At 39.7% G+C, this 23,048-nt stretch overlaps 1 protein-coding gene across 3 annotated transcripts; it reads left to right on the top strand.

Moving 5' to 3' along the window:
• The first annotated feature begins 18,542 nt into the window (after positions 1 to 18,542).
• Positions 18,543 to 22,348, top strand: LOC103714178 (transcription factor bHLH78-like). Of its 3 annotated transcripts, none has more exons than XR_005512595.1 (8): positions 18,543 to 20,098; positions 20,209 to 20,448; positions 20,829 to 20,894; positions 20,997 to 21,065; positions 21,166 to 21,240; positions 21,334 to 21,558; positions 21,662 to 21,762; positions 21,855 to 22,348. XR_005512595.1 is itself a non-coding variant. In XM_039128370.1 (8 exons), the coding sequence occupies exons 1-8, from the start codon at positions 19,349 to 19,351 to the stop codon at positions 21,890 to 21,892; spliced, it is 1,557 nt and encodes a 518-aa protein (XP_038984298.1). In that variant the 5' UTR covers positions 18,546 to 19,348; the 3' UTR covers positions 21,893 to 22,348. The 3 variants fall into 3 exon arrangements, 2 of the variants coding, with proteins under 2 accessions (XP_038984299.1, XP_038984298.1); XM_039128370.1 differs by having other exon boundaries at positions 18,546 to 20,098; positions 21,669 to 21,762; XM_039128371.1 differs by having other exon boundaries at positions 21,662 to 22,348.
• Positions 22,349 to 23,048: the final 700 nt, after the last annotated feature.

Genomic DNA, 23,048 nt, shown 5'->3' with positions numbered 1-23,048 from the left:
AATTTATCAAATGGATCCGCAAGTGCGGGTCAGAGATCTTCTCGCTCTGTTCAGTAGGGAGCCAGGTCGACAGATTGCGGGTGGTTGGATATGGAGGCTACGGATTCATCCCCGAGTGGCACTCTTCATCTGGAAGGTGGCTTGGGGATGCCTTCCGACCAGGAGTCTATTGGTCCGGCGCGGTATGCGAGTACCTCAGCATTGCGAGGTATGTGGTGATAGTGAGGAGACCATCGAGCATGTCCTTCTGTCGTGCCCCAGGGCCTATGAGATATGGCGGAGGTCATCGGCTCCACTACCTGTCTCGGTGGCTTCAGCTCAGGACCTGTTGCAGCTATTGAGAGATTCCATGAGGTGTCCTAGATCTGTTGAGGATGGGATTCTTAGGGCATACCTGTCCTACCATATTTGGTTGGACAGGAATGCTAGTATTTTCGAGGGGAGGCGATCGCCTCCGTGGATGGTGGTAGACAGAGCAGAGCGTCATGCGAGAGAGATTATCGCGACTTCTGTTGTGATTTCCTCTGGGATAGACAGGGACACCTGGGGTACTCACGCTATTTTAGCGCCACGTTTTGCCCTTGTTTCTTGGGTACCCCCACCCCCAGGCTATCTCAAGGTAAATTTCGACGGTAGCAGGTCAGCGGATGGCGTGACTGGAGGGATCAGCTTTGTGATCAGAGACCATCATGGGAGGATGATTGTTGCAGGTGGGCGCCGGACTCCTGGGCTCACGGTTGTTGGGGCAGAGCTGCGAGCTGCCTGGGAGGGGTTATCTTATGCTAGGCAGGTGCTTGGTGTGGAGCGGGTGTTTCTTGAGGGAGACTCTGTGGTGGTGATTGACTGGATCCGGGGGGTGGACAGGTATGGTGATGGTCACCCCCTTATCCGGGAGACACGCAGGATGGCTCAGACGATGGGCGGCTTTCAGGCTTTTTATGTGTTTAGGGAGGCGAACAGGGCTGCAGATTGGGTTGCCTCTTACGTCGCCCGGCACTCCGGATACTTTTTGTAGACGTTGGATTCAGATGTCCCCTCTGCTTTGTTGTCTTTACTTTCACGCGATTTAGATGGGTGTACTCAGGTTAGACTTATATGAATGAGTAACCGCTTTTTACCAAAAAAAAAAAAAAAAAAGATCCGCAAGAGGAACAGAAAAGAAAACCATTTAGGCTGTGGCTGGCACAATTGTCTCCTTTAATTTTAAAATAAATTAAAAAGCATGAATTTTATTTCTACTTTATAAAATTTCTGACAACAAAAAATATATTTAGTTCGCTCGTTATTTTTTATTTTTTTTAACTATGAGCATTCGCGATGAGGGAGGAGTAGTGATGAGGCTAGTGTCATAGTAGAGCTTTACATCAAGTACAGAGACAGTCGAAGAAGTAAAAAACAAAAAATATAAGAATGGGGCCAACTACGTGATTGAAAATGAGGCATAGCCCGATATCAGATTGAGAGATGGCTTGTGAGGCCTAGAGAGCTAGTATGGTTGGGTGAGGATAGGGTGAGAAAGATAAAAATTTATTTTTTAAAAAAAATGGAAGTAAAAAAATTTATTTTTATTTTTTTATAAATAATAGAAGTTGTTGATAAAATAGAAATAGAAATATAATAACCAAACATATTTTTTTCATTGGATTTTGCACTTTTGTTTAAAAATAAAATAGAATAAGAATGGTACTCTACCGACTAACTGCCCGTTCAAAATGAGTTTTTAGGTTTGTAAATAAAAACAGGTATGAGATTTACAAAGATGTTAATATTATATAAACAAAAAATACTAATGAATCGTAGATTTTTTGAAATCATCAAATACATGGGTAGAAAAATGAATGGCTTATAATTCAATTTATATATAATGACAAAATTTGTCATTAGGCAAAAACTCGAAATAGTTAATAATACATAGCAAAAATACCCATAGAATGACTCCACTTGTCGATTATTCATTAAACAACCTGGTGATTACATATTATTGACAAACTTTATAATCACTTGCCAACCTGTTCTATGGATCAGACTCTTTTTCTTTCAATTTATATATCTTCTTTGTTGGAACACTTGCAAGTTCCTTCACTTGAAATCACGGAAGCATTGCCAAATATAATTTATGCCAATGAGATAGTAAATATAAATATTTTGACTACTTGGGTCAACTCGAAGAAAATAAAAACATTAGAATCAAAATTGCATATGTATCGTCAAAAAATATTGTTAAAAATTATCCACATTCCACTTCTTTGATCAAACATGTTCAAAACCATCCATCTTCTCCCAATATTATTTTTTTCTTCTCGATTTTTGTCTAAATGAAGAAAATTGTTATTTCCCTATTTTAAATGAAAGATACAACCAAACTTTAGTAAATCCGGAACCATGAGTTGCCCATGTAGTATGGCTGATTGGGTGGAAAGGATGAAAAGAAAGATGAATTAGGTTTGAATGTGGTTGATCTCTCTCTCTCTCATGGTTCTTTATCTTCTCATAGTATTTGAATACAAAAATATTTGTTCTAGAAGCTGATGATAACTAAGGAAATAGGCTTTTATAATTAATATAGGTGGTCATGGAACCAACAATTCTTGAATTGAAGCTAACTTGGCATTGAACCTTCTGTCTCCTACAATCGAGACTGGTAGAACCATGGTAAGCTTATCTCTTGGAAATTGAAGACTTGATTTGCGGCCGACTAGGTGGCCTCATTTGCGGCCCATCACTCAGAATGATTCATCAGGGGTAACCATGCGTTTGTGCTCTAGTCTCTGTGTTATATGTTTTTTTCTAATTTTATTGGTTGTACTCACATCCGGCGTGTGTGAGCTGCCGTTTCACAGGAAAAAAAAAAAACCCTGAACAATTGTCGAAGTGAAGCCTACATCTGATTGTTTGTACTTGGTTCTTGTATGGAAAACAGGATATAAGTAATCCTGATGTTATCACACCATAGCTAGGAGGTTTGCAAAGACAGAGAGAAAGAGAGAGAGATACAACTCACCTAAAAGAAGAGAGAGAATCCAACACAACTCTCTTATATATGGCATGGGTTGGATTCAGATTCTATACTAGATCATGTCACTGTGTGTTTCTTTCTAGTTCCATAAGATGAGGTCCAAGAAAATGAAATGCGTCATCCGAACAACCAGCCCAAATAGAATCTAAGAAAGCATGCAGATAAAAGAGGAAGATGCATGTTACAAATAAAAGCCAGTCAACTTATAAGAAAGCATGCAAAGAAGTTGCATATATTGACATACTTTATGAGCTCATTCTTTGGAGGGCGTGAAATTTTTTTTTTCGAGGATCTATATTTTTCTAGATAAGTATTATCCGGGCAATATTTTGGCATGAAACTAATTCAACTATATTCTTTTATGCATTAGAAAGTGGCTTTGAAACCTATTATCCATATTTTTTTTGCATTATTACATTCTCGGATAAGTTGCTAAGATATATCAGCATTTCCCATTATGTCTTTTATGCTTGTAGATCCGATTTGCACACTTATCATATATTGTTCCTTTATGATTGAAGCTCAATTTTCTCATACCAAAGGTAAGCAATGGTACAGGAAAAGTTCAGATTGTTAAAAAAATTACTATACATAATGACAGATTATAACATTCATGGACCCAAATGATCAATTTCCTTTCCTAAAGGCAATTTTTTTCCCCTTTGCTTGTCAACGCCAACTTCAAATAACAAAAACGTAGGAATCTCACCAAATCAATCATAGGAATTTAATAAAAAGAAATGAAAGGACTCACCAGAATTTGTAGATGTTGCAGCCAGAAATTAGGTGGGGATTGCAGCGGTGCCGCTTAGGTTAGGGTTCTATATAAAAATAAAGAGCAAGTGAGAGGTTAGGATTTGTTAGTATATTATTATAAAGGTATTTTAGGAACAAAAGCAGAGCCACTTTACCGGTTAATCGGAAACTAATTTACTCATCTTTTAGGTGACAAGTATTTCCACCTATTTTATAGATAAATGATGCTCATGAAAAAGTAACTTGGTAATATCATTTTTTTTTATATGAGCATGAGAATATGGGTAAGTTAGTCAATAGGAAAGTTGGCCAACTTTTTCATGATATTTAACTCCCAAATAACGAGCTCTACAAAGTGCAAAGGCAATCTCAAGTCTAGCAATTCCAATGGAGGATTGTATAAGTACAACAAAAAAGAAAGGAATCAGATTTTTTGGGTTACAAGAAAGCAATCGGGTTTGGTGTAATGAAAAAAAACAATCCGCCATATGAGACCAGGCCCATGGGGCCCATTTGAGCCCATAAAGAGCCTTGTGATATCCACATAATCTGCTGATTAGGGGCTCGTTTGGTTAGCGGAAAGCATTTTCTCTCCTATAAATATGATTCCTGGGAAACAAATTTCTAAGAAGAGGATGCTTAGGAAAGTACTTTTGGCATGTTTGGTTGACCATGGGAAAGTGACAAATTTCCAAAGTGCTTATGTTTGGTTGGCCATTCACTTTCCTGAGAAAATTATGTATAATTCCTATTGTGCCCTTAATAAAAATTAGATTTTTAATGCCTCTTTAATGCTTCTTTAATGCTGAAGGGCCTTTTTGGGAAAAAAAATAAAAATAAAGTGATTCCCGCCTCATGGGAAAGACTTTTCCATGAAATGTGTGAATCATATTCCAATGGGAATACAACTTTTTCATCTCTCTCCTTTGAAAACTCCAACTAAACAAGAGGCATCTCATTACTTTTCCGTTGACCACACTTTTCCCCCTTCTCTTTCCGCGAACCAAACGAGCCCTAAATCATTATTATTCGACTGGGTAGAGAAAGCGTATTATTAGCAGATGAGTGTGGGTTGGCAGCGTGAGGTGGTGGCTTCCGTAGAGGGAAAGGTGGTGGGAATACGTTACATTTTAGAATTCATTTGGTTCACAGAAAGAATTTTTTTCATTAAAATAATTTTTTTTAGAAAGTTGATGCTTTGCACATTTTAGAATGGCTTATATTTGGTTAAGCAACTACTTTCTTAAAAAAAGTTATGTAAAATACATGTTATGCACTTAATAAAGAAAATACCTCACTCCATTCTATCTAAAAGCTGAAAGGCATTTTCAAAAAAAAAAAAAACCATAATTTCTAGCTGGTGGGAATTAGATTTTTTCATATCTATATAGATTTTTTTTTATAAAATATGAAAATCTTATTTCTATAGAAAAGCTATTAATTGTTTCATCTTTCTTCTTTGAAAACTCTTACTAAATATAAAGCTTTTCTCCATCTTTCTATTCACCGTACTTTTTCTCTTCTTCTCCCCGCGAACCAAATGAGACCTTGGTGGGAGGTATGATTTGTAACGAGGTATCTTGAGATTCTGGGGAAGAAGGTTCAAGGGAAAACACTCTACATCAAAAATGGCATGTCCCTGACTTTGGATCAAGAAAACAGTAGGCCGTGTGAGAGAAACTATAGCCTAGAAAGCCAGAGAGAATGGATTTGGATCTTAATTATTGGATTTGTATGGGCCTAGAAATGGGTCATACTCTTTCACCCAAGACCTTGCAAGAAAGAATAGTCCATTAGAATAGGAGTTGGAAGATGCTTAATTATAAAAAAAATTGTTTCTCTAAAGGCCCCAAACCAATAGTTTTCACATGGATGGATGAAACATCAGCAAGGTTCTATTTCAGCAATGTGATGGCTTTTGCATTCAATCACCATTTTTAGTTTTAGGGTGTGAGGACATGAAATCCTACAGAAAATTCTGGCATTGTGAGGGGTTTGTTGGAATTCACCCTTTGTGAGTTCAAGCGCGCTATCACGTTGGAAATTATTAATTGCGGTCTTGAAATCTTTAAAGCAATAAATGCCAAAAGATTTTTTATACTAACTCGATGCATAAGTTAAAGATCACTAAAATATGAATTTTAGTTTTTAGATTTTATTTCTAGTGTAGATCATGTTGAATGGTTTAGATCTTTAGTTCAGAAGATCTATCATTGATTTTAAAATCATCTACTTTTGTATAGTTAACATAAAAATATGTAGTCCAACTCTCTCTCTCTCTCTCTCTCTATATATATATATATATGTATGTATGTATGTATGTATGTATGTATGTATTGTAAAATATGCTACTAAAAGTCTAAAGCCAAGTTGATATTTTAGATTCTCAATTGGAATGGTGGATAGTTTAATTTGTGGTGGTAATATTCGACCTTTACTCATTATTATTTGTATTGTTATTTTCGGTGTCGACGGTGTTTGAAATATGATCAAGAATTTTCAATTATAACTAAAAAAATTAGTTTATAAGTACATTTTGCATACTTGTGACGTTAAAAGGTATGTAGTTAGAAATTAATCCAGCTAATCTAAAGCTCTTTTACTAACAAAGCCTGATTTGAACGTCTGGGCTAGCTAAGGAGGCCGAAATCTAAGCTTACATGCAGCTCACTCTTTCAACATTTAATGAGGTTTACTTTTCAGCAACATATCAGATAATAAGTGTAAAATAATGGCATTATCTAACAAAAGTTGAGGCTTATATGATATATAATATTTCTATATCAACATCCTTGTTATGTTAAAATATCAATATGAAATTAAGGATTTATTTTGTAGCAGTGAGAATATCAAATAGCAACTTTTATGACTGTTGACTGCTATACAACTATAATCTATACATATACGTAGCAGAATACCATTAAATTATTTGATTTTTTTGTAATAATAATACAATGCCATCTTGAAACTGTCATAACTATTTGATAAAACCATAATAACATGTTTTTATAATTTCCTAAAGGATGCAAACTCTCTCATAGAAAAGATGTGATGTACAGAAGTATAATGGAGTTCTTGTTATATAGAGAGATTATATAAAAGCAATGACATATTCTCACACTCTTTACAAGGAAGTCACTGAGGTTACTATGACTATTTCCTCTGGGTTGGCTAGGGATATCTGATGCTTCTCCTCTGCTGCCATAGCGGCTGGATATGTTCTCACATCTTGAGAGCCCCTACCCTCTGGCCACCTTAAGGTGAACTTTGATGGTAGTTTGTTCGATGACGGTGGATGTACGGGTGTTGCTTTTGTCATCAAGGATCATGAGTTCAGACTGATTGCGGCAGGAGGGCGTCGCACTTTTGAGTCATCAATTTTCAGGGTGGAGCTTAGGGTCGCCTGGGAGGGAGTCTCCTATGCAAGGCGAGTATTGGAGGCCTGGAGCATTATTCTGGGGGAAAATTCTGCGGAGGTGATTGAGTGGATCTACAGGAGGGGCTGGGAATGCTCGACCCCCCGCTTCTTGAGGACATTCAACGGCTATTAAGGGAGTGTGATGCCTCTCAAGTTGTGCACGTGTTCCGGAAGGCGAACAGAACTGCTGATTGGGTTGTCTCCTTTGTTGCTCATCATTCGTGAGATACTTTATGGACCAGCTCTATATCTGTTTCTCTACCTTTGTGCAGTATTTTGGCCTTTGACTCAGATGGCAATGCTCACACGCGACTAGTATGAACTGCCGATGTACCAAAAAAACAAAGTCACAAATAAAAATTTCATATATCATATGAGAAATAGGATTACTCCCATACATGATAGTTGATGCCATTAATGCCACTAAGAAACACCAAAAAAATATCACGACGTCCATGATAGACAGGTTTGTGCCCTGCAGCAGTTTTCTAAGTCTAACTTGTGAGGCAAAAATAGATAATACACCCACTTTCCTTATAGTTCCGCTCTTATTAATGAGAGCACCAATCGTCTACCATGCGCGGTTTGCACTACAGAATACTGTACAGTGCTCGATGGCCATTATCAGAAGATGGACAGCTATTGAATAAGCCAACCCTTCATATCATACACAACGTATTGCTGTTGACAATCATCCATCTTTTGATGGTGGTTATCGAGTGTTGTACAGTACTTTACAGTACGAACAACGCGCAACAAAAAATCCTGAGTCTATTTAAATTCAAGAAATTCGGCATGGGCACCGGTTGGCGTAGCTATGAAACATGAAGAAAAGAGGTCAATGTAAACTTTGTAATTATTGTGACAGATAACGCAATTACGGGCTTAGTAGTCGGTGATGATGCAATTTTCATGGTTGTGGGGCATAAAGGATGACCATAGTCATGAAAGGATGCAAGCTGGCTCATCCACTAAATCTTCAGCAAAAGCGTCACTCCAAGATGAAGCTAGCTGGTTGGAAAACGATGTTGATAGACTCGTCAAAGGGTGGACTAATAGTCTAAAACATGATTCACATGGAATATAGAGTTCCAGCCACATTACAGCCAATGTGAAGGTAAAGCAAAAATTTCTGCTTTTCCGTCAAATTTAGCGGGATTTGTTGCAGGTAGAAGTTGAAAAATACCAAATCTTTTACATGGGAGAGCTTAAGAGAAAATTAGAAAACAAATATCACGCCCCTATCTCCGCGAGGCACGTGAGGCACCCAGTGCCCACGTGGGGGCCACATGAGAGGGGAACACGGGGCTCCTCTGCCAGATATTGTCCGATTCCGGGGCTTCACCCCTCTCCGATTTTGTTTTCCACCTAAAACGCGTCTGCAGGATTAGGAGACACCCGCCTCATATGCCCAGGCTCTGGAACGAGTCTTTCCGATGAGGGACTATTGGGCCTCACACCATTCCCACCATCGGACAATAGCCGTCCTCGGCTCTGATACCAAATGTCACGCCCCCATCTCCACGAGACACGTGAGGCACCCAATGCCCACGTGGGGGCCACATGAGAGGGGAACACGGGGCTCTCCTGCCAGATATTGTTCGGTTCCGGAGCTTCACGCAAGCGTCCTTCATCCCTCCCCGATTTTGTTTTCCATCCAAAACGCGTCTGCAGAATTAGGAGATACACACCTCATATGCCACTACAAAAATAACTATCTTTCCCGACTTTTTTCTGCCGACGCTAAGTAGAAGCGTCGGTAAGGTTTTTGGAAGTCGGGCTTCCGCCGACGCTTATAAGCGTCGTCGCACCCCGTGGCTTGGGCCGACGCTTTTAAGCGTCGGCGGAAGCAAAAATCCTTGTTTTTTATTTTTTCTCCCAGGAAGTCTGGCTTCCGCCGACGCTTATAAGCGTCGTCGCAATCCGTGGCTTGGGCCGACGCTTTTAAGCGTCGGCGGAAGCAAAAATCCTTTTTTTTTATTTTTTTCCTCCCAACGACGCTTTAGAAAGCGTCGTCGGAGGCCATTATCCCCCCCTCCCCTCCTCCCGATCCCTAACCCATCCAGCCGCCCCCCTCCCCTTCTCTCTCCGCCGCTCGCCCACTCCCCCCTCCTCTCTACAAATCCCCTCCCCTCTCCCGATCCCTCAAACCCATCCTTCCAAGAAGCGAGAGAGAGAGAGAGAGAGCGGCCACCCAGGCCCCCGATCCCTCTTCTCCGGCGTCGATGGAGTTCGATGGAGCTCCTCCCTCTTCTCCGGCATCGGCTTCATGCCTTCTCAGGCCACCCAAGCCCCCGATCCCTCCTCCTTCTCCCCCGCCAAGGTACCAATCGCACCAGGGATTGTGAACCCTGGCGAACCCTTCTGCGGTGCCAGTCTGCGTGCCGAAGAATATGGTGACCTTTTTCTTCCCGTCATCCACCTCCGGCTCCAAGTCCGTCTTCACCACCAGCGGCCTCGGCGGCTCCACCGGCCGGCTCGCCTTCTTCCCGGTCGACCGCCGCCACACGAACACGATGGCGCACCCCACGAGCACCGCGATCGAGGTTGTCAGTATCATCAGCAGCTGCCGGTTCTCGGCGATCAACGCTGCCCCCGTCTCCTGCGACATCCCTTCAACGCCAAACTTCCCGGTGAGGATCGCCGACAACAGATCCAGCGGCAAGGGCTTCATCGATCCCGACTCCATGGCCCCGCCGACGTTCCTCCCACCACGATCGCTCGCCGGATCGCTCGATCGGAAATAAAGCCAAGCCCTCGAGGGATTGTGAACTGTCACTGCCAAGACATGATCAAAAGCATCGTCAATATGGTGGAAATCTTGAAGCCCAACTGGGAACACCCCAGATTCGAATGGAACCAAAAGCATCGTTATTTTTTTTTCTGTAAAAAAAATTTATGACGACGCTTTAAAGCGTCGCTAATTGAACTGGTTGAGGAATTTTAGCGACGCTAAAAATAACTTTAGCGACGCTTTTCAAATGCGTCAGCAATTTTTTTTCCACTCCGACATAGCCGACGCTTTGGTGACGCTTTGAAAAGCGTCGGGAAGAAAATTACCGACGCTTATAAGCGTCGGTAAAAGCCTCAAAAAGCGTCGCCAAAGCTCCTTTTTCTTGTAGTGTGCCTAGGCTCTGCAACGAGTCTTTCCGATGTGGGACTATTGGGCCTTACAACAAAATACGCCGTAAATTGATATCTTGCAAGAGAAATTGCATCACATGTTTGTGCGCACTATTACTCAAATTGAAGAAGTTTCAGGGAGTTTTAATAAATTCAATTGGTAATGTTATTGCAGGTTGGTTGCTAATATTGCTTTCAAATACTATCTTCATCACAATTCATCGTTTCGATAAATTTGAATCAACCCTAACCATATTTTTTTAAGAAAGAAATAGGGAAAAACGAAGGAGTTTGCTTGTGTTATGGTGGTTACTAGCTAGAAGCCTATTTCGACCAACATTTAAATGTAAACAGTCCAACTTTGAGGGTAATGGACGGAAACCATCGGCTTTTTTTCTTCAAGGCCTACTCGATAGACATCTCCATGGCCTGCTTCTAAGACTTTCGTATATTTGAGATTGCAAAGAAATAGAACAGCCGTGTATATCAAACGTATAACTTCAAATAGAGCTCCGTTTCATGGCTTGCAATATCACAAAAAACATTAGTAGCTAATATGGGGTAGGAGATACTTGATATGAAGTAATGTGATGCATGAGTTCTAAAATATTTGCTGATGGATATGAGACACATTAGCATCCTATCTGCACTGTGACAACAAGAAATGAAATTATTGTGAGTAATATGATTGTCATGGCATTAATCAAAAATAAGACATACAACAAGAAACCAACTCAATCATGGTCATTAAATTGCCTCTCATTACATTATTGTCTTTGTGACCCTTTAGCTCTTATTTTATTGGATGAGTGTCTCATCATCTTGAATGACCGAAGGAATCTAGGAGAAAAAGTTCCAATCCCAAGCCACCATTGTGGGCTTCCCTCTCCAAGAATAACTTGACACATGTCCTCCATTAACCTAGTTCTCCATGGCTCTGGTTCACATGGAGTTTGAGCTTCTCTACCTTTGTGTCAATGGTGGTCCATTTCTCCATTATTTCAATCATTGAAGAGCACGTTACCCAAGATTGGTTCTTGGAATAAACTGTGGGGATCTGCATGCGTCTTTACCTGCACAACAGCAAGAGGCATCTTTCTAGCCTGAATGAGGGCAAATTAAAAACACCAAATTACTGTAGTTGGTGGGGAGTTGATGTTGGAATTGGTGAGCACTCATCAAGGGAAAATAGGGTTGAGTTCTACGCAAAGTGGAGGCAAGGGGTTGTGGTTGTTAGATCTTGAAACGATGTGGGCTATTATATGTTTAATAGTTTTTTGTTTTCTAAGGAGAATAATTCACTCAACAAGAACAAAGTAATACTTAACTCTACAACAAGTTTGTTGTGTTCCAAAACAAACAGAAAATTTATATAATAGGTGATCCTTCTGTTATTTTATTTATGAATGGTTCTTATGTTGAAGCATTTTTTTCCTTAACATATGATATGTACAATGCAACAACCTAAGACCTCACTTAAAAAGGCTAGTCAGAAAATACTTTTTGAGTTTTTTAGTCATGTATAATACTCAAAATCTTTCTAGCAAATAACTGATGTGGGACTAAACACACGCACACACAGGTCCTCACATACTCTAGTTTAAATCTGATGTCCACATCAGGCTGAGGATCTAAATCCGTTCAAATCAATTACAAGCACCATAATGGGCTCGTGATCAGCCTCAATAAGCATGTGCTATTGTGTCCCCTAGTCCATATGGGCTATGAGCTGATTCGCTTTGATACCATTTGTAACAACTTAAGATCTCACTTAAAAAGACTAGCCGAAAGGTACTTTTAGGGTCCCTAAGTCTTGTATAAATATCCAAGATCTTTTCGGGAATAACTGATGTGGGACTAAATACACGTCCGTACGGATCCTCACATATAGAATTTGTTCGGATTGTCACCTAAAGCTTGCTTAATTAATTGGAGTTTTGATGAGAAAGATGATGAATGATAACCTGCACCGAGGTTAAGTCCTTGATCTGTAAAATATCGGAGCTCTTAAACACCATTTTAACTTAGATAAATTGAAGGGGTCAGCTCAAGTGTTGAGGACACACTGTTCTATCATAAGATGACCTACAATATGAACAAGAGATCCCTCCAAAGCCATGGATGTGATTCAACTTCATAAGATGACCTACTCCTACATTTGTGTCCCAAAAGCATTTCAATTTTAATTCGGTCTTTCATTAAGGACATCCAATCTGGTATATCATTAAGTTTTTTTTCCTTCCATTTTAAAGATAAAGAGAGGGATCCATCCATACCATAGTTACCTAAGTCTAAATATTCAGAAATGTACCATCCAAGACTCGATTAAACTTAGAATCGCCAATCCAAGAGGTGTCACCACTATGAGGAGTTCTTTTTACAATACATACATACATAGTTACATATATAAAGGGGTTACTCCCCAGTTTCTATCATATACCTATACCATCCTCTATTCTGTAGTCATCCTGCCCCATCCAAGTAAGAGCCCAAGGTCCTGGGCAAACAACCACTACTTGGGGGACTAAAGCTTAGCATATATAGTGGGGTGTTAAAGTGAGAGCCAGTACTCTGCAGACTTGGACTTTGGCTCCTTGCCTAAAGTGACAATGATCATACCATGCAAATCAAAATTCAGTAGTTAGGTTAGGTATCTTTGACTAATTATATATAGGGTTATCCAACTACCTCGGCCTCCACGGAGAATAAGGCACCAATGAAGTGCAGATGACCACCTATAGTAAAGCCGAATTAGGGTTCGCTATAGTCTTAATCAAGATTAGTATGCCATGGTAAACCAGGATCGGCGCATATGGAGAGCATCGCCTTCTTATTGATTATAATGACTTATTATGTCTACTAAAACTCTAATTCCTTTTAGAATCCACCAAAGACAAGCATAGGGAAAGGGAAGGGCCCAAAACATAATAAACAATGTTTTTGTCTTTTAAAATTAAATCTATTCTAGAATAAGAAAATCTAACACCCTATAAAACATAACTAATTAGACCACCAACCATCCCACCTATATTAGATTTATGAGGTGTGGGAGAAGAGTCATCCACAACACCCTAAGCAATTCATAAATGAATAATTGGGTTGTCACCTCTGCATATTGACAATGGGTGCATGCCTCTCAAGAAACCTTTCTCCCCAATACAAGAAGCAAGAATAAACATACTATAGAAAAATAGAAAGCTTGAGAATAGAGTCTAAATACAATGTGCAGCTACATGCCAAAGCAACTAGGTTCATGGAATCTTGTCCTCCATGTTATGGACCCCACTCAAATTAGTGGTAACTTTACATGCATTATTATTACCTACATAACAAGTGTAGCAATTCATTCCCTAAAAGAAAAACAATTATAGAAATTTCTACCCAAAAATTGGTTTTGTCCTTTGTTCTTTGATGGCATGCCAATTGCAACTATTTATAATGCCCACTATCCAAATTTTTTTCAAATCTTTTGTCGTTCAATAATGAATGATCTGTATAATTAGTAACATATATCCATCATTTCAGTCCTGGCCATTATTTTTACACTTTTATTTATCTATTGATTTATTTTTTATTATACTATAATAGAAATAATGTCTGTTATTCGATGTAATAACAGAAAATAACACACTTTCTTTTCTTTTGTTCTAAACAACATGATCATAAGAGTTTATCCAACGAAATTACCCTTCATGTTATAACATTATTGCTCTAAATATTAACCTCTACATGTTTAAATTTAGGTATCACTGTAATTTTAAATTCTTTCTTAATGGATAGGAGATCTTATCTGGATTTAGAGTCAATTTGATAAGAGTTCTCTTATGTATTCGCGACAACAACATGGTATAGGTTGCTTAGCTACCTATGATGCTGAATTGTAAATTGGGTGACTTCCCTACTGCATATCTGGGTGTCCAACTGCACTAAGAAGAGCTCTGCAAGGATGATTAGTTGCCACTTCCAGAGAAATTTGAAAAAGAGGTTGATTGGTTGGATAAGTGCATCATTATTGGTTGACAGTGTTTGTGAAGAAGATTGACAGTTTGTGCATAAGCTTCCTATGGAGGGGGAAGGAGGAGGCCACAGAGGAGCCTTTGCCTAGTCAAATGGGAGAAAGCATGCCTCAGCAAGAAATAAGGGGTGCTTGGGAGTCATCAATCTTAGATATTTTAACTTTGTTCCACTGTGTAAATGGCAGTGGAAGTTATCTCCACTCTCCATTAATTCCAATAAGATCATTATACAAGAAGACAACTGAGATCAATTCTAATGGACTCATCAACTGTGCTTCTTGTTTTTGGCAGGGGACAAGAATTCATCTTTATTTACAGCTTCTTTGAGATTTGGAAGGATTCATGGCTTGACAACAACAGACCACCTATCTTTGGTTTTTCCAGAGCAGTTCCACCTCTCTCTCCAAACAAATGCAGTATTTGAGATCTATCACACCTATCTCAAGGAAGGAATGGGATGGAACCCAAAGTTTAGATATTACTTTGAGCCACATCAATGAAAACGTACAGCTAGCAAGCTTCCTTGATATGTTGCAGGAAGTGTGCAATTCTTTCGGAGGAGGAGGATCGAGACTTTATATATTGCGACGAATCATTAGTTTCTTCACTGTGAATTCTCTAATGGTGTTTGGCCTCAACTTGGATCCTGGTCTGGAGTCATGGACTTTCCCACAACAATTCTAGAGTTGTGGACTGATTGGAGATCAAGAAGAATGAAGGAACATTGTCATTTCCATGACAAAATGGTGCCTTTGGTTAGGAAAAAAAGGAAGTCAAGAGTCTCAAGAAACAAGACCAAAACGCATCAATAGATCTGCTGTGATACCCTACTTTCTGTTCAAGGACTGGACTATGCTTTGCTCTGACGAAGTTTACAAGAAAAAGGGATCCTCTTCTTACCTTTTTATCTCTCTTCTTCTGTATTTCAGTATTTGGTTAGCCTTGGCTAAACTGATTTGGTTTAGTTGCAATAAATTTGAGTTAGGGTCCGGGTTAACACATTTACCTTAAAAAAAATATTAGGACTCGTTTGGTATGGAGAAAGAATTTTTTTTCGTAGAAATATTTTTTTCTAAAAAAATGATTCCTGAAAATATGATATCTTGAAAAATGGTTTTGACATGTTTGATTGATCATGAAAAAGTAGCACATTTCAGAGTGGCTTATATTTGGTTGAACATCTACTTTCTTAAAAAAATATATAAAATACTTATTATATTCTTAATAAAGAAAAAGATCTTACTCATAGATTTTGATGGCATAAGAATATTTTTGGAAAAAAAGACCTCAATTCTCAATTGGTGAAAAGTAGCTTTTCCATATTCTCCATAGATTTTTCTTTTCTATGAAACATAAGAATCTTATTTCCATAAGAATGTTATTTTTCTATCTCTCTTCTTTGAAAACTCCAATCAAACAAGAAGCATTTTTTTATTTTTCCGTTGATCATACTTTTTCTCTTTTTTTCTGCAAACCAAACGACTCTTTAGTTTGTTCTATAAACTGTGAAGAGACAACCATTATTTTCGTTATATAAAGCTTGTTATAATAAATAGTTGCTAAATAATGCATGTCACTTATCTAGATGCTCACATTATATATGTATGGTGCAACAGGAAACATCAGAACAATTGATAATAACGGTTGCAACCTTATAACAGCAATTATTTTCAACCAACTCTTTGGTTAGATTCATGGTTTATTTAGCTATGTGCTGACAAGGATGCTTGGCTTTAAAGGGATAAAGTTTTGAGTAGATACATGGTTTCATTAGCTATGTGCTGAAAAAAATGACTGGCTTTAAAGGAACAATTAGATAGTTGCACCAATCTATAGCATATCTCTGATACATGGAAAAAATTAGATGATTGAGAAATGGAACCAACAAAGCAAGAACAAAACATATATATATATATATATATATATATATATATTACATAAATTTCATGGGTATCAAACAACACATGATGTTGAATGGATAGGCCATGCATTGAAAATGACCAACGGACAGCATCTCTCCATATGCCACCATCCAAAATATGGCATTACCTTGAAGTAGAAAAGAACACATCAAAAAAATTCAAGAAAAAACAAATAATAAAGTGTGTGAAAACTATTATAATGGTTTCTATAACTATCACAGCATCCTTATTTAAAGCAATTTAGATTCTTAGGAAGGCAAAAAGGGTGGGAATAAATCACAGGAACGAGATGAAAAACTCTCTAAGAGAAGGAGAGTGAAAACTAAATGCAAGGATCAACCTACGGGAAAATGAAGAATTCTTAAACCCATCAATTAAAACTAATAAGTAGCACTTTCTTAAATTAATATTTCAAACTAATCAATTTGTTAATTTATTAACCACCCCATTCTTTCATCCTTTTCTCCTTGACTCAATGAACATAATAACCTCAAAGGGCCCCATATCTTACCTTCCCTTTTTTTTATATGAGGCAAGCATATTTTACTTTGCTATTTAAATAAATGATGTTCCGTATAAAAAAATTATAGGTCATCCGCTCTTTCAATAATACACCTTATTTTGTTTCTTATTACTCTCTTAAACTATATCTTAACAGATAATTAAATAAGATAGGTTCCAATAAATAATGTTTTTTGTAACAACTCATGATCTCATCCAAAAAGGTTAATCATAAAATATTATTATTTGGATTCTTTGATCTGATATAAGTAACTGATGTGGGACTAAACACACATCTGTACATATAGATCCTCACATACTTTCTATATTTACGTGGCCAACTCAGATGACAGGTTCAGGGCGTGATAGTATTGATATGAGATCTACTAAATTTATAAGGTTTAGGAGGGAGTATGTGTACTAATCTAGGACTTGGTTAGGGGGTGGAAAGAGGGAGCCCTTGTGGACGCCCACCTCCGAACGAAATCAAATTGTTTACCGTTAACATGCATGTGACTGGCAACGGCACTCTCGATGCACTGCCAATATAATAAGATTGAACAGTAGCAGGTGTAGAAACATTTAGATCCTATTGGTTAGGTATCAAACACTTCTTCATAAACCAATCTATATAATTTCTTTATAATTAATTTTTTCACTCCTCTCTCTCTCTCTCTAAACACTTCTTTATAAACCAATCTATATAATTTCTTTATAATTAATTTTTTTCAGTCCCCCCTCTCTGTGTGTGTGTGTGTGTGTGTGTGTGTGTGTGTGTGTGTAAGGGAAGGTGCAAGCTTAACAAAGAAGCATAATTAACAATTTACAACAGAAATGAAAGAAAAGGCAGCTTTATCTTTCTTCTACTTGATAAAATGCAATAAGAAAAGGCAAAAGTTGGAGGAGGAAAGCTCTCCAAGCCCCAAAAGGCTACCCTGTAAAGCTTGGGCTTCTGAAAGCAAAATGAAGAGTATAAGTGAAGCAAAAATGAGAGTTTCCTCTTTTCTTTTCTGGCTGCCTTTTCAAGTATGATAAACTTAAGATGGCAAAAATATCAAAACCCTTAATCTTTCCCGCAAAGTTAGATGAAGAAGATGCTTGTTGCAATCCAGAAGACATCATAGGAGACACCATTATGTGAGTTTGGTGGTGTCTTGTGGCCATCCCATTCCCATGAGGTTATTGGCCTACCTAGAGGGGGCTGTGGCCGCAGGAAGCATGGATTGCCTCCAATGCATTGCTCTTGTTATGCAACCTAATCACTGTTCAAGCACAGAGAAAGCTACAAGCTCCTAATCATATAAGATAATAAGATTCATGTTTCTTTTGTACACCCCTTTTTTAGTTGTTGAGCCTTGGTTAAGTTATTTACCATGCTCATCTAGTACAGAGCAATATGATGCAAACACATGATAAGATCAATTCTGCCTTGCCCTCTTTAAGATATCATATCAAGGTGTTGCATTCAAGAAAAGCAATGCCTATAAGTGATCATATATGAATGGATGAGATGTGTTTAAAATATAAATGATTTTAGATTCAGAGCCTCATGAAAATTTCTAAGTAAACATAGGAAAAAAAAAACTTGCTTTCCCTCCTCATATTAGAAGGACCATCACAAAACATTTAACACCAACAAGAAAATGCTAAATTCATCCATAATGTCTGATTCCTTCAGCATATCTGACCACACTGAAAGAATGAGTCATATAAGAAAGGAAATGCAACCCTTCCACTTCCCTGCAAGTTTTGAGCACCGCCCAATATGCTCATCCACAGCTCATACATCACCAAACAAAGACAGGACAAAACAATGAATAGAAAAACTTACCCTGTATCTGCTTGGGACCAATACAAAAATATAATTTATAATAAATGAACCCCTCATTAACCCTCTCTCTCCATTTAATCATTGTCTTCAGCTCTGGACAAACAACCCTTGCTTAGGGACCAGCACATAGTAAAGCTGAAAGCCTAAAACCCCTTTATACCTCCCTCCCCCAACTTTTCCACTCCTTTATCACCTCCCTTATTCCATCCCCCTTCTCTTCTAACCTTTTGAATCCCCCTCTCCACCTCTCTCTCTCTCTCTCTCTCTCTCTGATGGCAGGAAAGCTTTGCTGATGCCCCCAAGGATTTCCAAAGGCAGAGGGGACAGCTCTATTTGACCTCCATGGCCTGGCTTATGTGAGACTACTCCTCCCTCGCTTCAAAGTAATTCTATTATTATTATATCCACACATAAAGGTCAACATTTCCCTTCTTTCTTCCTCCCTTCCTCCTCTGTCCTCCACCTCCTTCCTTCTCTTCAAAATTTCATCTTTCCTCCCTTTTCCTCTCACCATCTGCTTCCACCACCTTTCCCTTCCCTTCTCTGCTTCTGCTTTTCCTCTCTCCTCCACCTCCCACCTCTTTTCCTCTCAATTCTCCCAAAAAAGCTTCCACCTTTCCCTGCTTTTCTTTCTTCTAGCTGGGAATTATCACCTCCATCATCGATTTCTCGGCCAATTCGGCATTCTTTCTTCCATTTCGGTGCTCGGAGGCAAAAAAGGTGAGTTTTTTCCGTCAATTATTTGACATCGGCGCCTCATCGGAGATGAATTGTGGGCCGCCACCGGATCAGCTGCGGCCGTGCTTCCTCAACCTCAACTGGGAACAATCCATGGACCCGACCGGCCACTTCGAGTCGGCGCTCAGCTCCATTGTCTCGTCGCCGTCGTCCAATTCCCCTGCTCCAGCTGAGGGCCTCGCCGTCAATAACCTCGTTGGGCGGCTGGCGAGCGCCTACAATTCCGGCGAGGAGATCTCCCCCGGGTCTCACTGCATGGGTGCCCCTCTGAATTCCCCTCCAAAACTTAATCTTTTCATGATGGGCTGCCTCGGCCACCCCCAGCCGGCCATCGGAGGCCTGCCATTCTCGGCGAATCCGATTCCCGTCGCGCATTTGGATGAGTTGTCTGGCGACCCGGGGTTCACCAAGAGGGCTGCTAGGCTTTCTTGCTTTGATGGCCGGAATTACAGCGGTTTGGCGGGCCAGTTTGGGCTCCCGGACGCCGGAAAGCTCTTGAGGGCATCGAGCAGCCAGTCTCTCATGGCAACTGGACCCCAAAAGGGGCTGCCGGGGAGTGGTAAGGCGATCCGGACTCAGGACGGGAAGCAACTGGAGGCAAATGATGCAGAATTTGGTAATGCTCGAGAGGAATCATCGGTGTTGGATCCAATCTTGGCAGGTGGAGAGGTGAGCTTGAGAGGTGCTGGTGAGAACAATCCAAGGAAGAGGAAAGCCGCTCCCAAGGGCAAAGGAAAGGACGCAGCTTTACCCAATTCTGCCATGGATCCTCCCAAGGTATGACAGTTCTCTCTAGAAGAATTGCGAAGTTTATATTCTTGGTGAATTTCGATTATTATTGCATCATCTAGCATAGAAAAATATGCCTGAAAATTTTTGACTTCCAGGCGGCAGAGGAGGAGGATCCGAATGCGAAGAAAAGTAGGTTTGCAGCAGATGATGCAACTGAAAAGGAATCAATTAACCCAAAGGTTGAACAATACGGCAGTGGTAGTGCCAGTGGTGATGGTGGGGCTCAAAAACAAGGGAAGGAGAACAATGTGAAGCCCCCTGAGCCACCTAAAGACTATATTCATGTCAGGGCAAGAAGAGGCCAAGCCACCGATAGCCATAGCCTTGCAGAAAGGGTATGGATAGATTGTTGCTTTGATGTCCAATCATGGTCGGCGGAACCGCCCAGTTCGGACATCCCGAGCCATACTGGCGGCGTCGCCGGAGGGAGAGAAGGAGAAGGAAAAAGAGGAAGAGAGAGAGAGAGAGGGTGGGGAGGGAGGGAGAGGGAGGGAGACTCCCTCTCCCCCTCTCTCTCTCTTTTCCTCTCTCCCATTCTCCCTCTCGCCGGTCTCTATTGTGTTGGTATTAGGCCGGCATGGCACGGCGCTGAACCGTAATCGATACGGGGCTTGGTACCAGCACACTAGATGTCGTGTCTAATTGTTGTTTCTTGGCTTATATTATTCTAATTCTTTCATAGCTCACTCATGAATACTTTCTCTCTATCTGTTAGGTGAGAAGAGAGAAGATCAGCCAGCGCATGAGGTTACTACAAGATCTTGTCCCGGGTTGCAATAAGGTATCACGAAAATATCAATTTGGAAATTGATGTTTCCTTCTGAAACTTAGAAACTAGTTAGGTTTCGAGAATTTGATTTCAAATTGGAATTCCTTGCTGTAGGTTACTGGAAAAGCGGTTATGCTTGATGAGATTATAAACTATGTACAGTCATTGCAACGCCAAGTCGAGGTATAGAGATTATGAAAAGAATTATCATTTTCTAGATGGCAATTCCCTCTGTATACTGAATTTGTTGCATCTGAAATCCCTCCTATCTTTCTTGTTGCAGTTTCTTTCTATGAAGCTGGCAACGGCGAATCCACGGTTAGACTTCAACAATGTCGCAGATCTCATCCCCAAAGATGTGAGATGAACATTTTTTTAGTCTTCTTTCTTGGCTACAACTATGTCAATTTTAGTTCTATGCACTTTAATTTTGGTTCTTTCATGAATTCAGATGCATCCAACTTGTGGGCCTGTGTCGAATTCAGTTTATCCTTTAGAGACCTCAGGTGCAGCATTATCATTTGCCAACCAACCTCAGCAGGGGGCTCCTCTCCATTGTGTTGTGGCCAATGCCTTGGAAACCCAGTGCACTGTGAACCCATTAGATTCCACTCTCTGTGGAACTCTAGGCAGTCACCAGCCTTTCATTAATGGATTTGGAGATGCTTCATCTCAGGTAAAGACTTGCTGCTCTTCTTCACAATTGCATGAACTTTATGACCTTTAGTAGCATTATGTGATGCAAATAGAATGGAATTACCAAAAAAATATGTTCCAAGTTTTCAGCTGGGGACTTTCTGGGAGGATGATCTCCAAAGTGTTGTTCCAATGGACTTAGCACAGAGTCAGGAGATTGCCGTCTCTTCTCAGAGCTTTCATGGTATGTATTAATGGATGTCTACGGTATTGCTGTTCGGTTACGAATTCCACCAAGAGAGGGGAAAAACAAATACATTGATATATTTGTTGCAGGCCCATTGCCAACAGCTCACATGAAAATTGAGCTCTGATCATTTGAAATCATTCAGAGTACAAGATTGTATATAACAAGCATGTGAAGCTTCAGGCTAACAGTCTTTAGATCTAAGCAAAATTTTCATCATTTCCTAATTTTCTTTGGGGCAAATGATTCTTTTGAGAATTCTCGCAGTTATCAGTGTAAGGTCTCAGCAGACTAGAGACACCACATTTAGGATGTGCGATGGTGAGTGAAGGAGAGAGATTTGACATCATGATGCTGTTGTATTATTAAGAGAATTCTTGTATTAATTCACTAAGATGTTCTTCTCCAAGTTGTCTTAATTCTCGCCTATGTTTCTGGGTGATGCCTGAGAAATCTGGTAAACAAGTCCAAGAGAAAATCGTTGTGAACAACGCACTGTTGCTAGTGTTTCTAGCTTAGTTTAACAAGATGGGACTACTTGTTTGTAACCAGCTATTAAAGGGGTCACTAGGCTCTTTTTTAAGATTTACTGAGTATATTAGAAATGAATTTTTTATCCTACTCTATCAAAGATAAAGTCAGATACACCATATAGAATCTGAAGCCTCTATTCTTTGAAGCACATTGTACCAGCCCGAACTCGGCGATCTAGGGCGTACCATATCGGTTCGATACTAGCACCTGGTATGGGTGGTATACCGACATTCGGTACGTCAAAAAAAATTTTGTGCCGTACTGATATTGTGCTAGTGTGGTTCTGGTACGGAGTTTGGTACCGAGACAGTGAATCTTGTTTTAAAATTTGTATTTTTCTATATCTGACAGTGGAAAAATAACTACCTGCTGCTCCGTATTCTCTCCGTATGAAGGCAGGTGTTGTATTGAGAAACTAACAAAATGAGTGTGTCACTTAACCACATTTATGTGAGGTTGGGTTGGCTCATATATAGCCAGGGGTCCTTCATTTTGGGATCCCATCAGCTAAGAGCTTTACAGTGAAAGTTGCAGATAGAATAATAAGTGGTCCTGGAATCCATATGGATGCCTTCTAGCGCAAGAGCATCTTCTTGTGACGAGTTGCTGTAAGAAACCAAATTCAGCCGACAAAAATACTTGAAGGGTCACCTGTAGATAGAAACCACAAGGCTTTGGTTGTCTGAAAGTATCCAAAGAAGAAATGAGGACATAGAAGGTTACATGTCATTTTCCTTTGCTGCCCCTAA

This window comes from Phoenix dactylifera, chromosome 7 (genome assembly GCF_009389715.1).
Source record: "Phoenix dactylifera cultivar Barhee BC4 chromosome 7, palm_55x_up_171113_PBpolish2nd_filt_p, whole genome shotgun sequence".
In the NCBI taxonomy this organism is placed as follows: Eukaryota; Viridiplantae; Streptophyta; class Magnoliopsida; order Arecales; family Arecaceae; genus Phoenix; species Phoenix dactylifera.
This window is presented reverse-complemented; position numbering and strand designations above follow the sequence as displayed.

What these genes read in the sequence shown, in the direction of transcription:
- LOC103714178 (XM_039128370.1), top strand. Translation starts at nt 19,349, where the DNA reads ATGAATTGTGGGCCGCCACCGGATCAGCTGCGGCCGTGCTTCCTCAAC. An exon ending in TTGTCCCGGGTTGCAATAAG is followed by an intron (nt 20,895 to 20,996) that starts GTATCACGAAAA and finishes TCCTTGCTGTAG; the next exon opens with GTTACTGGAAAAGCGGTTAT. An exon ending in CTCTTCTCAGAGCTTTCATG is followed by an intron (nt 21,763 to 21,854) that starts GTATGTATTAAT and finishes TATTTGTTGCAG; the next exon opens with GCCCATTGCCAACAGCTCAC.